The sequence below is a fragment of the Syngnathus leptorhynchus genome, chromosome 10 (assembly GCF_054491065.1).
Source record: "Syngnathus leptorhynchus isolate UIUO chromosome 10, UIUO_Slep, whole genome shotgun sequence".
NCBI classification, from domain to species: domain Eukaryota; kingdom Metazoa; phylum Chordata; class Actinopteri; order Syngnathiformes; family Syngnathidae; genus Syngnathus; species Syngnathus leptorhynchus.
Window position 1 is genome coordinate 12,941,085 of NC_141204.1, and position 14,787 is coordinate 12,955,871.

Consider the following 14,787-nt stretch of genomic DNA (forward strand, 5'->3'; position numbering starts at 1 on the left):
TCATTCCGTCATGTAATAATCGCAGTATTCTGACGTATTTATCTCGGCAACCATACCTCAGAAGGATGCTCTAGGGGGCCTGGCGATCCACCGTGTCAAAGGCCTTTGTCAGGTCTATAAAAGCCATGAACAAAGGCTGTTTATGTTCACGGCATTTCTCCTGGAGTTGGCTGTAAAGATCATGTCTGCAGTGCCTCTAGATGGGCGAAAACCGCACTGCAATTCTGGGAGAACTTCCTCAGACAATGGCAGTAGGCGATTGGCAAGAACACGAGCAAGTACTTTGTCAAGTCAAGTCAAGTTTATTTGTATAGCCCTAAATCACAAGCAGTCTCAAAGGGCTTCACATAGACAATCAATTGACAATTATTCTCGATCAAAATTACGTTCCCCACCGTCCCACGGTGACTAGACAGTACACAACACTCGCACCAAATAGCACAAAGAGTAAAAACGAACAGACAAGAGCAACGAAGAAGTAATAAGTGCCCGGTCCGCTCGATAGCACGCCAGCCGCTCCAGTAGCACAGCAGAAGAATGGAAGGCACGGCCGGGCGAGTTGGGCACGCCGCTAGCCTGGCCCGGACGCCTCCGCGCTTCCCTCTCTTCTGCCTCCGCGCACACCGCTTCCGACGCTGCTGGTCCGGGGAAGTAGTAGTAGGAGTACTTTGCCAACTGTTGAAAGGAGCGAGATGCCCCTATAGTTCCCACAATCCGCTTTGTCCCCTTTCTTGAAAATGGGCACTATCAGAGCGTCCCTGTGCTCCGAGGGGAGTACTTCTTTTTCCCAGACCTTCAAAAAGAGGGAATGGAGGTGGCGCTGGAGCTCTGGCCCACCTTCCTTTAGGACCTCGGCTGGGATCCCATCTGGCCCAGAGGCCTTGTTGTTCTTCAGGCTCCTGATGGCGTCTTGGACCTCTGCTAATGTGGGAGGTTCACCCATGTCTTCCCTGATGGGACTCTGAGGGATATGACTAAGAAGATCTGACTGAATTGTGCTGTCACGGTTGAGGAGTTCCTGAAAGTGCTCTCTCCACCGGTTGTTTATGGACTCATTGCCCTTCAACAGCTCCTGCCCGTCTTAAGAGCGTAGGGTTTTTTTGCCGCGATGGCTTGGCCCGTAGACAGCCTTAGTAGCGCTGAAAAAGCCTCTGGTGTCACCAGAGTCTGCCAAACTCTGGATTTCCAGTGCCCTTTCAGTCCACCAGGAGTTTTTAATCTGTCTCACCCGGCTCTGGACGTCAGCCTTAGCTCTGGAGTGAGCCTGTCTCTTTGCTTTGCAGGTGATGTCATTTTGCCAGACACGAAAGGTTTCCCTTTTCTTGGAGATGAGCTGTTCTATCTCTGTGTCATTCTCATCAAACCAGTCCTGATGCTTTCTGGACTTGTGCCCGAGAGTGGCACTGCAGGTATCAAGGATGGAAGACTTGAGCAGGCTCCAGTGTTTTTCAATGTCGTCAGGGTATTCCTGATTGAGGCTTTCTCCAAGAGAGGTCTGAAACAGCTGCAGGGCGGAAGTTTTGTTCAGGGTCTCAAGGTTTAGTCTCGGCCGGCTCAACTTCTTTTGCAGTCTCCTCTTCCTCTCGAATCTGATGGACATTGTCGATCGTATCAGGCGGTGATCTGTCCAGCAGGCCTCTGAATCTATCATGGCTTTTGTGATGCTCACGTCGCGCTGATCCCTGGCTCTGACAATGACATAGTCAATAAGATGCCATTGTTTAGAGCGAGGGTGTCTCCATGAGCCCTTGAGTTTGTTCTTCTGGCGAAAGATGGTATTGGTCATGGTAAGGTCGTATTGAGCACATTTGCTAAGAAGCAAAACCCCGTTGGAGTTGATGTTTCCAATGCCTTCCTTTCCAATGGTGCCCTTCCAGAGGTGGTGGTCACGGCCCACTCTGGCATTGAAATCTCCCAATATAATAATCTTGTCCTCCTTGGGGATTTTTGACAATACCTCATCCAGACAGGCATAGAAGGCCTCTTTTTCTTCCTCATCGGAAACGAGGGTAGGTGCATACGCACTAAGAACTGTTGCCGTCTGGTTGTTAGCCAGCACCAGACGGAGGGTCATCAGGCGCTCACTGATTCCCACCGGGAGTTCAGAGAGATGACTGATCAGTTGGTTCTTGATGGCAAAGCCAACCCCATGGATCCTAGGCTCATCTGTGGCCTTTCCTTTCCAGAAGAAAGTGTATCCACCCTTTTCTTCCTTCAGATGACCTTCCTCTGCACATCGGGTTTCTGAAAGAGCAGCTATGTCAATCCGGCATCTTCTCAGTTCCATGGCAATGATGGCAGTTCTCCTCTCCGGCCTGTCTCTGGTTACACTGTCCATTAGTGTGCGCACATTCCATGCTCCAAAATTCATGTTTCTGTGTTTTTGACCGCATATTGGTGATCCCTCTGAACGCGGTAATCCAGTCGGGAGGTTTGAGGCAGGCTATGTTTAGGGCACCTTTTCTAGCCCCTTCCCCGTCAGGGGTGAGCAGAGTGGATCCTAAAAAGGGCTGCTCAGTCGTGGATGCAGCTACCCAAGAGCTCTTTCTGCCTCGGTCCAAGAGCCCAATGATCATCTAACATCCACCGCCTGATGTGCCAGCTTGTGACTAGGGGCTTCCAGACTTCACAATCCTGCCCCCGTTGCCACTTACTGGTCGCCACAGGACTTTAATCTGGGATGTAAAATGGATTCCCTGAAAAAGACGCCTGTGCGTGACTTTGTTTAACGTGGGGAGACTGGTGCACAGACAGACACCACACTGTCCTTGACAGATTGGGGTCAGAATTCAGTGGCAAGGAGACCAAGACGACTGGTGACCCTTTTCTGCTGTAGCCTTCATCCGCCTTCCCAGCCGTTGTGACGCCTCCCCTTAGGTCAGCCATCATCCTCCGCCTGGTCCGCCGTTGAGGTCTTCACTATTTACCCAAAGCTGGGGCTGTTTACCCACAGCAGGGACAGTGGCTGATGGGCAGTAGGGCGTGTCCACACACCGGTGGGCCTACATGCCACATCTCTGGGGCCCACTGCTGCTCCGAGATCCTGCACAACTTAGCCTGGGACCGCAAGGTGCCAGTTACCGTGTGTGGCCACGAGGAGGCGTGTGCAAGTCTTGGCAATGGAGAGGCTGTGTACCGGCGGAGGAGGCTTATGCACTCGGCTCCTCTTTTCACCCCCGGAAACAGAGGGCTAGCCGGTGGCGGTAGCTGAAAGCAGAAAAGTGGCAAGCAGAAGCAGCATACAGCATGCACAAACTACAGGCACTACTACTCCAACACTACTGCACTGACGCATCACATACCCTGTGTACGAAACACACACACACATTTATATATATATATATATATATATATATCATTCCCCCCGACCCCCGGCTACTTTTCAGTGTTTTTTCATATTTGCCATTCTCATCCCTGAAGTGACATTGGGGAGTGAGGTTGACAGTTCACAACCAATATTGTCCCGAATATTGTCATTGCAGACATTGCATAGTTGATGCTTGTGATCATGGGCAAATATTTAAGGAGCACTCAGTGATGGAGCTTTTTACATTTTAAATAGCATTCTTGGCGATGAATCATGCATGTCGTGCTCATTCTTCTCCAATGTGTATTCACGTTAGGATGGTCTAGGGAGTGGCAACGTAAGATGGCTCCTGGTGGTTTAAATTCATCCACGGCAAGCGAGTGGAATTGTTGTATGCGCACGCACGCATGCAGGCACACACACACACACACACGCACGCACACACACACAAACACACACACACACACACACTGATGCTGTTGTTTGGTTGTTTTGCAGGCACAAAGAGCTGGTGGTGAGTCAAGGTAATGATTTTTTCTAGAGAGAGCCCACAGAATTCCGTCATTGTCGTCGTCATGTGACATTATCCTCAACAATTTTGTTTGAGAGGCGGCAGCTTGTTGTTTTTGTTCAGTAATGATGTCGTTGTCTCAAAGCAGCCAAAATGTCAACCCGGGAGAAAAACAGCCAGGCGGGTAAGTGCTGAGCAGTCACATGGCAAGCTAGCCGGCTAACCAACCAGCTAACTCTTTAGCATGCTAACCGTATTTGAGGTGGGCCAATGGTGTTTCTCCTCTCTTCTTTCTCCACTTTCTCTCTGTCGTCCCTCTCAATTTCCATGGTCAGCATCTCTCCACTGCCTGGTCTCTGACGTCACGCCTGTTTGGGCCGCCGTCATTTTGGCATGAGTGAGCGGACTTGGATGTGTGAACTGGTTCGGCAGGTGTATTTGTTGCAGCCGGGTCCTCACTTTGCTTTGCTTGGCCTTGGTTTGTGCGCGCTTGTCCACCAGATTTACCCACTAATTCAAATTCATCATTCATTGGTTCATTTTCAGGTCTTTGCCTGAATTTGACTTTCAGCTTTTGCTTTGGGCTCGTGTCTTTGTGTGTGTGTGTGTGTGTTTGTGTGTGTGTGTGTGTGTGTGTGTGTGCGTGCGTGTGTGTGTATTGTGCAGAGGGAAACCACATCAAGATGTTCATGCGTGGACGCCCCATCACCATGTTTCTTCCCTCAAACGTGGAAAACTACGACGACGTCCACACGGAACTTCCTTCTGAGAAGCTCAAGCTGGAATGGGTGTATCCTTTGCTCGCGCCAAGCGCTCGTTGCGACCCAGATTTCAGATCATGCGATCACATTACGACATCCCTATGAGTGTGTATGGGCGATTTTGGGGTAAATTGGTTGTCAGCACCGTTGCTTCGGTGAGAGCGTGAAGCATTTTACGAAGGTGGCCCGTTGAGAAAACAGCCACCCGACTGTGCTTCCTTGACTGCCGATGCCACAGCTACGGTTACCGAGGACGAGACTGCAGAGCCAATGTGTGCCTGCTTCCCACAGGGGAGATGGTGTACTTCATTGCCTCGGTGGTGGTCTTGTTCAACTACGATGAGCGAAGCCAGAGGCACTACCTGGGACACACGGACTGCGTCAAGTGGTGAGATGTCTGGCACTTCTCGTGGCTCAACGCTCGTGGCCACCTCTTCTCAACAATCCTCTCTCCCCCTCCCTCGTGTCTCTTTTTCCTGGCCTTAGTCTCACCGTTCATCCGGACAAGATTCGCATCGCCACGGGCCAAATTGCCGGCGTGGACAAAGATGGACGGGTAACTTCAGTCTACACTTTAGGAAACAAAAGACTGCCAACCTCATCGTCTTGTGAGAATGTCCCACTACAATTGACGGAGGAGGTCCACATCACAATGATGCTCTAGTATGTAAAAAAAAGAAAGGCAGACAAAATGTGCAGATTTCCTTTTGATTGAAAACTTCCCAATCTTCAAAGTTGATTGCATAGTGGCTAAAGTCACATTTAAATATTTGCGAAAAACTAGACAAAGTAAATTGGTCTTATTGACTCAGTAAGTAACAGTAAGTTACCGTGTTTTCACGACCAAAAGGGCGCACATAAACGCCTTTAATTTTCTCAAAAAACAAAGGTGCGCCTTTTAAGAAGGTGCGCCTTTTGTGTGGACCAAATTCAAAAATCTGTAAAGGTGTTTTGTGTGTCAGAGGACTAGACGCAACACGTAAAGGAGTACGTGCCTTTGCCGCCATTGTTTTGTGTGGCTTCCCCCACGTAGATCGGGACAAAAAAAACAATCCGAGCACTGGACGTGTCACCTAGAGAAGTACATACCTTCGCTGCCATTGTTTTGTGTGCCGGAAGTCACACAGAGACGTAATATACAGGCACCCAATGAAAAAAATCAGAGGACACAACGTTTTACGTAGTTCAGGGCGGTAGACCAATCAGAGGACTGGACGTGACAGGTAGAGGAATATGTACCTCTGCCACCATTGGTAAATAATACTATCGTCCGTGCGAAGTACATACCTCTGTCGCCATTGATAGATAAGTAAATACTACCATTTGTGCAAGTCTGTAAAGTTGTTTTGTGTGGCTTCCGCCACAGAGACGTAATAAACAGGTGTAATATTTAGACCCGATGAACCAATCAGAGGACATTACGTTTTACGTAGATTGGGGTGGTAAACCAATCGGAGGACTTCACGTAACACGTAGAGTACGTACCACTGCCGCTATTGATAAATGAATACAATCGTTTGTGCAAAGAAAACAGCATTACGACCCTCTAAAATGGCATAGACAAAGATACATGCTTACGAGGCACAATTCAAGCTTCCTGGGAAGCCGAAGAGCAACGTGACAATGACGAGACAATGATGAGGGAAATTGGCATGTCAGATGGCGAACTTGCCCAACTGTTTAATTTGGATACAGACGATGAGTACTTGGACGGATTTGCGTATGAATATCGAGCCACAAAAATGTGAGTACGGTAGAGGTTAAACAGTAGAATCAAGTACAATCAAACTCACTTTCTTGCTCCAGTGACGATTTTTTTGTTTACCGTAAATCATGGCATGCATGCGCCCTATGATGTGGTGCGCCCTATGTGTGTTAAATACAGTAATAGCACAGGTAACTGAGAGTGCGCCTTTTAGTACGGTACGCCCTTTGGTCGTGAAAATATGGGACATAAAATGGAGTCACCTGGAATTATTTTTTAAATGTAATTTTTATTGATAGCATCAATGTGATTGAGTCCTTTAGTATTATTTTAACTTGACAACCAATTTGTTTGCAGTCACCCTGACATGTCGGACAGACGGTATTGGTGTTTCAGTGGCTAAATTCCGGGCCGTTCTGATTACCGTATTTTCTGGACTATAAGGCGCACCTAAAAACCTAAAATTTTCTCAAAAGCCAACAGTCCGGTGCGCCTTATATATGGATCAGTTGATGAATTTGTTGATCTATACTGGTTGTACACAGTGCTCTGCCAAAATGTTTCAGTATGTTTTAGTACGACTAGTAAATTACAAGGTCACATCGCTTCCCAGCATTACGGCAACCGTGGTCAGGGGGCGTCACTGAATAGCTGTTGTAGGCCTGAGGCTATTTCATTTCAAAATAGGCTTCTCCGGTAATGTTTCGAGTCAATTTACAGATCGATATAAAAGAGAAACATAGGTAAGCAGTACCAATGCGTTAAATCAAAGTTTAGTTAGTTCCAATCATTTAATAGGTGCTCGTTTGAGAAACGCGATTGTTTACACTTTGCCGAGGCTCATGGGAGTCTGCGAGCTGAGGCTCATGGGAGTTTGCGGGTGGCAAATGCTATAATGATAGCTACTATACGCACGAGGCTATTTTATGTCAAAATAGGCTGCTCTGTTAATGTTTTGAGTAAGTTTACAGATCGATATGGAAGGGAAACACAGGTAAGCAGTACCAATGTGTTAGATCGAACTTTAGTCAGTTCCGATCATTTTATAGGAGATCGTTTGAGAAATGCGATTGTTTACACTTTGCCGAGGCTCATGGGAGTCTGCGAGCTGAGGCTCATGGGAGTTTGCGGGTGGCAAATGCTATAATGATAGCTACTATACGCACGAGGCTATTTTATGTCAAAATAGGCTGCTCTGTTAATGTTTTGAGTAAGTTTACAGATCGATATGGAAGGGAAACACAGGTAAGCAGTACCAATGTGTTAGATCGAACTTTAGTCAGTTCCGATCATTTTATAGGAGATCGTTTGAGAAATGCGATTGTTTACACTTTGCTGAGGCTCATGGGAGTCTGCGAGCTGAGGCTCATGGGAGTTTGCGGGTGGCTAATGCCATAGTGATAGCTGCTATACGCATGAGGCTATTTCATGTCAAAATAGGCTGCTCTGTTAATATTTTGAGTATATTTACGGATCGATATGAAAGGGAAACATAGGTAAGCAGTACCAATGTGTTAGATCGAACTTTAGTCAGTTCTGATCATTTTATAGGATAGTTTGAGAAACGCGATTGTTTATACTTTGCTGAGGCTCATGGGAGTCTGCGAGTTGAGGCTCATGGGAGTTTGTGGGTGGCTAATGCTATAGCAGAGATGGGGACTCGAGTCACTGTGACTTGGACTCGAGTCGACTCGAGTCGCTGTTTTGATGACTTGTGACTTGACTTCACAAAAAATAAAAAAACTTGAGACTTGACTTGGAAGTTAAAGACTCGGGACTTGACTTGAGACACGATGACTTGAATGACTTCAGTGTTATTTAGTTTATGTTTTCAGTTTGAATATAAAATTTATGATACATAAAAAATAAAAAAAAATCGATAACACGGTATGAGCGCAGGCTTTGAATGGAGTTGTTATGATTGGATCACTACCCTGTCAATCAATCAGTCGTGCCTTCTCTACATACCTAATTATTTTATTGGGGAATCACGTCTCTTTATATAAGACATGCATAAACATGTCAGCGGGAGCAGTACCGCGAGTCATCACCTTAGGCTATCGTAATTAGCTTTATGACGGCAAAAGACGGACAGCACACTGCAAGATATGGAACAGAAACATTTCAGACAGCCAGGCGACAACTTCAAACTTTGTCCGTTTGAAGTTTATAGAACTCTGGTGTCTCCAAATGTTACAGATTAAACATAAAATGTTTCTAATGCTCTTTAATGTGTTCTTTAAAAAAAATTCCAGATTCTTTTTTCATATTTGCAACTCAAATGTATCACTGTCGGCAGACGTTAATTTATTTAGATTGAGCTGTCAATAAATCATTGATTTCATTGATAATTTCTTTTTTGTTTAATTCCATGGTGTATTTTACTGAATATCAGTAATTACAGTGCAAATCCAAATTATTGTCAATTTTTAGGTTAGACACATTGGACAATGATGGTTACTTAAAGTTACTGATGTCTTGTCTTTTCATGTTACTAAGATCAGATTCAGTGAGTGAAATTGCAATAATAAGGTGACTTGACCTAGACTTGACGTGACCTATTTAAGGACTTGATTTGACTTGACATAATCTGTGACTTGACTTGACTTACCCAAGCAAAAAATGACTTGGGACTTACTTGAGACTTTGAGGTTAAGACTTGAGATTTACTTGAGACTTCCACATGTGTGACTTGGTCCCATCTCTGTGCTATAGTGATAGCTGCTATACGCACGAGGCTATTTCATGTCGAAATAGGCTGCTCTGTTAATGTTTCAAGTAAATTTACAGATCAATATGGAAGGGAAACATAGGTAAGCAGTACCAATGCGTTAGATCGAACTTTAGTCAGTTCTGATCATTTTATAGAAGATAGTTTGAGAAACGCGATTGTTTACAGAGGGCTCACTGGTTATTGGCGAGTGGATGCATACCGCAACCCTAGTCAACCTCAGTTTGTTGCAGTATAGCTTCTATTTTATGCGCCTTTTACTCCTGTGCGCCCTATATATGAAATAATTTCTAAAATAAAAAATTTAATGAGGGTTTGCCTTATAATCCAGTGCGCCTTTTGGTGCGAAAAATACGGTAGTTTGAAAATGAATGAATTCCTCAGGCTCTCTTTAGGGAAAAGGATGTGTTGGTTCACCCAATGACTGGGTGGGCGGAGCATCTGGCAGAGGCCCACAAGCGGCATGTCGGCGATTCCCAGCCACATTAGACAAATCTCTTGATACACCGGCAAACAAATATGACATATGAACTCCTCTCCTCTCAATTTATTCCCAAATGTACTCTGTCTGTGTTCTTCTGCCCTACCCATGGCAACAAGCTCATTATGTACATTGGGCCATCTGCCACCGATTGGTAAACCAAGGGACATTATTTAGAGACGAGAAATAGTTATGGGGGGCAATGAATTGAGGTTGGACGTGTTTCTCTCATGGGACACTGTCGCTTCTTGGTTCTGTTGTCGGGTTCTCATGAAACCATCGCCTTTGCTCCCCAGGCCGTGCAGCCGCACGTGCGCATTTGGGACAGCGTCAGTCTGACCACGCTGCAGGTTGTCGGCTTGGGAACATTTGAGAGAGGCGTCGGCTCCTTGGCCTTCTCCAAAGCTGTGAGTGGCCGTCGCGTCATGTGGTGTTGTCACGAGCCTTGTGGTCCTCAACTCAGGCGTGTGCCCGTTTGTCGCCTCAGGACTCGGGTCAGCATCTGAGCGTGGTTGACGACTGCAACGACCACATGTTGACCGTTTGGGACTGGCAGAAGAAGTCTAAGGTAGCAGAGATAAAGGTGCGTGCAGCCGCCCGCCTGACTGCCCATCCTGGGTCTTTTACATGGCTAGTCATGTTGGCTCCTGCGTGTCTGCTTTGCAGACTACCACCGACGTGGTTTTGGTTGTGGATTTCCACCCCTCAGACCCAAACACCATCATCACCTGTGGAAAGTCTCACATTTTCTTCTGGGCCTGGACCGGCACCTTGCTGGCTCGGAAACAGGGCATCTTTGGGGTAGGTTTGCACCCATTCATATGCCTGCACATGGATAATGTTGGGGCTTGGATTCGGGTTTTTCTGGTTTTCAATGCATAACATTTATAGACCACCTAAGTGCATTCTACACTACTCTCAAACAATTAGCACTCTCTTTTGGTCGAAAGACACTAGTGTGTGTGTGTGTGTGTGTGTGTGTTTGTGTGTGTGTGTGTGTGCGTGTGTGTGTGTGCGCGTGTGTGTGTGCGCGTGTGTGTGTGCGTGCGTGTGTGTGTGTGTGCGTGCGTGCGTGTGTGTGCGTGCGTGTGCGTGCGTCACATGTTGTTGTTTCCCAGAAATACGAGAAGCCAAAGTTTATCCAGTGTCTTGCCTTCCTGAACAATGGAGACATTCTGACAGGAGACTCTGGAGGCGTCCTTCTTGTGTGGACCAGGAGTGCCACTGAGGCTTCTGTGAAAGGACCGCGAGGTGAGGGCCAGATCCTGTACAAGAAGATGTCATATGTCCCTAAGATCAAAATGCAATCTTGTAGAACAAGCAAATAACATTATTGTAAAACTGGTTTGGCTTCTTCTCCACTGAATGCTCTTTCACCTGTCTTGCGGTTTTCCTCCTGTCAAGGCCCTCAAAGCGCGTCACACTGACTTTGGTTCTCCTTTGCGGCGCAGCCTTTCAGATCAGCCGTCAGGTGAAAGGTCACGAGGGCAGCGTGTTCTGTCTGTGCCAGATGACGAGTGGTGCCCTGCTGAGCGGAGGAGGAAAAGACCGCAAGATCATCTTGTGGGACCACCAAGTCCAAGCCCAGCGCGACATTGAGGTCGAGTCTCTGCGCCTCTGCCACCTGCACATCTGCCATATGCAAATTGTTTGACGTTTGTCGGCACACATGTATCTGAAGGTCCCAGACCAATACGGAAGTATCCGGGCTGTGTCTGAAGGCAAGGGGGACGAGTTTCTGGTGGGAACGTCGCGCAACTTTATAATCCGAGGAACCTTCCACGATGGCTTTATGATGGAAGTGCAGGTAAGGGCCAGCGCTATTTGTAGTGCCACCTTGCAGCTGTCGACATGCTTTTCTCTGCTTGCGTGAACTCTTTCTCCACCGGGGACCTTTCTGGTGGCCAGCAGGAATCCCAGTCGCCCACCAACGTGTTAGGACAGTCAACATTTGATCTCGCAAGCACTTTTCATGCAGAAATGATTGCTCAACAATCACAGTGGGTTAAAATCATTCCCCCCGCTCGTCTGGGAGTTGGCGTCCTGTTCATGTGTTGCTCGGCAGAAGTGCAGACAGAGTCTGTGTCTTTGACTTTTGGCTTGCATCAGTCTCTATATGTTGTTACATGAAATGGCACGCTATGTAAGCAATGCTTTTCCTTTTCTGGTTCTTAAATGGATAAATATAGACACGTTTGTGTTCAGGGTCACACGGACGAGCTGTGGGGCTTGGCGTCGCACCCGTCCAAAGATTTATTCCTGACGTGCGCCCAGGACCGTCTGGTGTGTCTGTGGAATTCCACCGATCATAAGCTGCAGTGGAGTCGCAGCGTGGAGGTGAGTTACGATGTCACCTTCTCCCGTCGACATCACTTGCAGCCTTATGTCACCTTCTTCGATGACGTCACTTGCAGCCCGATATCTTTATTTTTCTTTCTGCCCTGTGGAGATGATTAACACCTGCTGTTTCCCTCCCGCAGGAACATGGCCACTGTGCAGACTTTCATCCCGGCGGCGGAGTGGTCGCCATAGGAACACATTCAGGAAAGTGAGTGTTGCATCAAGTGTGGGCGAGGCTTGATGACGCAGTGGACGGGACTAATGCGAGAGCTTGTGCGCATCAGGTGGTTTGTGCTGGACGCCGAGACCACCGACCTGGTCGCCATCCACACGGACGGCAACGAACAGCTGTCCGTCATGCGCTTCTCTGTAGGTGGGTGGAGTCAATTGCTGAGATGGTCTGTCCACGGGGCGGAGTTACAATGATTTTCTGCTGGCTTGACATCAGGGGTCTCCAACTCCTTCGGGCTCCAATCCACAGTGTTTTAGATGTCTTCTTTGTCCAACAGACCTGATTCAAATGTACAAACGATAATCATACTCATCATGGAGTTGATGACCCCTACTCTGTACGACGATGTTTTCTTGAGTTTCCAAAACTGGGTCGTTGAGGTCACGCGTCCCACAATGCCTCCCAAATGTTAACAAAGTGGCTTTGGCATTAATGTAAAGGCAAACGGCACACCTTGACAATGATTGACAAGCTATGTGTGACAGCAAGAGGTGTCAAAAGAAGTGAGCTGCACTCTATAGACAATCACAGGAGCCCTGACTGTGGCAAAGTGCAAGTCAAAAAGCATTGTCGCCTCCATATGGTCCATTCATGGACAGCAAGCAGGATCGCTCGAGCAAATTTTCAAATGTTTGGCAGCTGGCCGGCCGCAGGTCAAGATGCATGTGGGAAGCGCCACGCGCTACTGTCATGCCCAATTGTGCCCATCACAAAACGCAAGATGCCTGTCAGGTTTGACTCGCTGTTTGCAGATGGTGCTCTGCTGGCGGTGGGATCTCACGACAACTTCATTTACATCTACAGTGTGGCCGAGCAAGGACGAAAGTACAGTCGTTACGGAAAGTGCTCTGTAAGTCCCGACTGTCCCAAAATGGCGCTCGAGTGGCTGGGGAGCCGCAAATGAGCCGCTTGGCGATGCAGCCCCGAGCGCCTTGAGGATGGTTGGCATCTACTGCGATGCTTGTGTTTTGATCAAGTCTTGCTTCCTCCTTGCAGGGTCACTCCAGTTACATCACGCATTTGGATTGGTCGCCTGACAACAACTTCATCATGTCCAACTCTGGAGACTATGAGATTCTCTACTGTCAGTGTGCACGTGTTCCGCATCTGCTTCTAGGATGTGGCCATTTAGGCTTGCTCTTCTTTTTCTCCTGATTTAGGGGAGGTGCCAAACAGCTGCAAATACATTCGAAATCGCTCAGAGTGCAAAGACATCGACTGGGCCACGTACACCTGTGTGCTGGGTTACCATGTCTTTGGTCAGTATGCTCACCCGCTTCGTGTGCGTGCGTGTGTGAGCGCGATACACCCCTTTGAGTTTATAAAGAATATGGTATGGCTTCGCTGCAGGCAAAAAAGATCCAGCACGCTCGCTCCAAAGCGCATTTGAGCCGAGTGTTTACGTTGGAGTGAACGTGAAAAATGATAGCGTGAAGATGTCAGGAAAGTCATTTTCCACGATCAGAAATATTCTAGTCAACAGGGACTTGGACAGAAAATGAAGATGTACCAGCCAGGCGCCTCACAAAATCAAAACTATTGTGCTGATCCCTTTGAAAATTATTTCGACAGGTTCAAGTGGACTTTAGAAGGAATTTTGGTGGCGTAGTTTTTGGACGTTTAGCAACAGTTGTTTTAGCTCCTTGTCAGACAGGCAAAGCAGCCTCTGCTCCAATGGCTTGTCCAGGCAGAATGAGCTCGCAGAACCATTTTGGCATCTTATCAGCCAGAGAGGCGCTGTGTCGCAGCCAAGAAGCTCTGAGCAGCCCGGAGGACCTTAGAAGTCACATTAAGGCTTGGCAGAGTCGCCCCCTTGCGGGTGGGCGGGCAAGAGTAGTACAAGAAGAGGGATCCTGGTGATGGGGGTTCGAGCTTCTTCCACAATCTTACAGAGAAGGTTCCACAGCTGTGTCTTCAGCTTTCTGGCATACACTCAATAGTTCAACTGAGAAAGCATCCTCCTGGGAATTACTATGAGCACAGCAACCATTCAAGAGAAAGAACCGGGAAAATAGAACAGTCTGAAAGAAAGGACAGATGTGACAAAAACGACACTCAAGTTGGCGATTTCAACATTAGATGACTGGTCGAGTCAAGTCTTTGTTTTTGCTTTTATGCTTTTGGTGAGCAAAAGATGACATTTTTCAACATCAAAGTAGTTTACTGCAATCCTTGATAGTCCAGTGGTTAGGCCTGGGTTGGATTCCTGGTCAGGGAACCATATGCAGCCATAGGGGGCACATGTCCATGTGCCGGTCCCAAGCCCGGGTAAATACAGAGTTGCGTCAGGAAGGGCATCTGGCGGAAAAACTGTGCCAGAAACGTCTCATGTGAAACATCTGGACAAAAAAGGAAGATTTGCTGTGGCGACCCCCTGAGGGGAAAGGCTGAAAGAGGCTACCAAAGTAGTTTGCTGCAAATTAGTATCTTTTGCCTCCTGCTAACATGGTGACATGGTAAAGGGAAGGGGTCTATGTTCTCCTCCTTTGTTTTATTGGGTAGCTGATCTCAGGGTTTGTGCACGTGCAACAGGCGTATGGCCGGAGGGCTCGGACGGGACGGACATCAACGCTGTGATCCGCTCGCATAACAGGAAGGTGCTGGCGGTGGCAGACGACTTCTGCAAAGTTCATCTCTTCTCATACCCTTGTGCCACGCCCAAGGTGAGCTGAGCCACTGCCTCCACACCCACCCGTTCCTCTCACCTTGTCTGCATGTT

General features: G+C 47.6%; 1 protein-coding gene across 4 annotated transcripts in view; it reads left to right on the top strand.

The window, feature by feature from the left end:
- Positions 1 to 14,787, top strand: part of eml4 (EMAP like 4) — a 68,119-nt gene that overhangs the window by 34,884 nt on the left and 18,448 nt on the right. For 3 of the 4 annotated variants that reach the window (XM_085922814.1, XM_085922813.1, XM_085922811.1), the window contains 18 exons: positions 3,806 to 3,831; positions 3,964 to 4,002; positions 4,485 to 4,608; positions 4,818 to 4,967; positions 5,066 to 5,135; positions 9,793 to 9,903; positions 9,984 to 10,079; positions 10,163 to 10,297; positions 10,615 to 10,747; positions 10,948 to 11,096; positions 11,178 to 11,303; positions 11,702 to 11,833; positions 11,977 to 12,044; positions 12,121 to 12,209; positions 12,821 to 12,918; positions 13,065 to 13,152; positions 13,229 to 13,327; positions 14,601 to 14,731. In XM_085922814.1, the coding sequence (XP_085778940.1) occupies positions 3,806 to 3,831; positions 3,964 to 4,002; positions 4,485 to 4,608; positions 4,818 to 4,967; positions 5,066 to 5,135; positions 9,793 to 9,903; positions 9,984 to 10,079; positions 10,163 to 10,297; positions 10,615 to 10,747; positions 10,948 to 11,096; positions 11,178 to 11,303; positions 11,702 to 11,833; positions 11,977 to 12,044; positions 12,121 to 12,209; positions 12,821 to 12,918; positions 13,065 to 13,152; positions 13,229 to 13,327; positions 14,601 to 14,731 (1,864 nt within the window). The remainder of the gene's footprint in view (positions 1 to 3,805; positions 3,832 to 3,963; positions 4,003 to 4,484; positions 4,609 to 4,817; positions 4,968 to 5,065; positions 5,136 to 9,792; positions 9,904 to 9,983; positions 10,080 to 10,162; positions 10,298 to 10,614; positions 10,748 to 10,947; positions 11,097 to 11,177; positions 11,304 to 11,701; positions 11,834 to 11,976; positions 12,045 to 12,120; positions 12,210 to 12,820; positions 12,919 to 13,064; positions 13,153 to 13,228; positions 13,328 to 14,600; positions 14,732 to 14,787) is intronic. The other variant, XM_085922812.1, reaches the window with a different exon arrangement.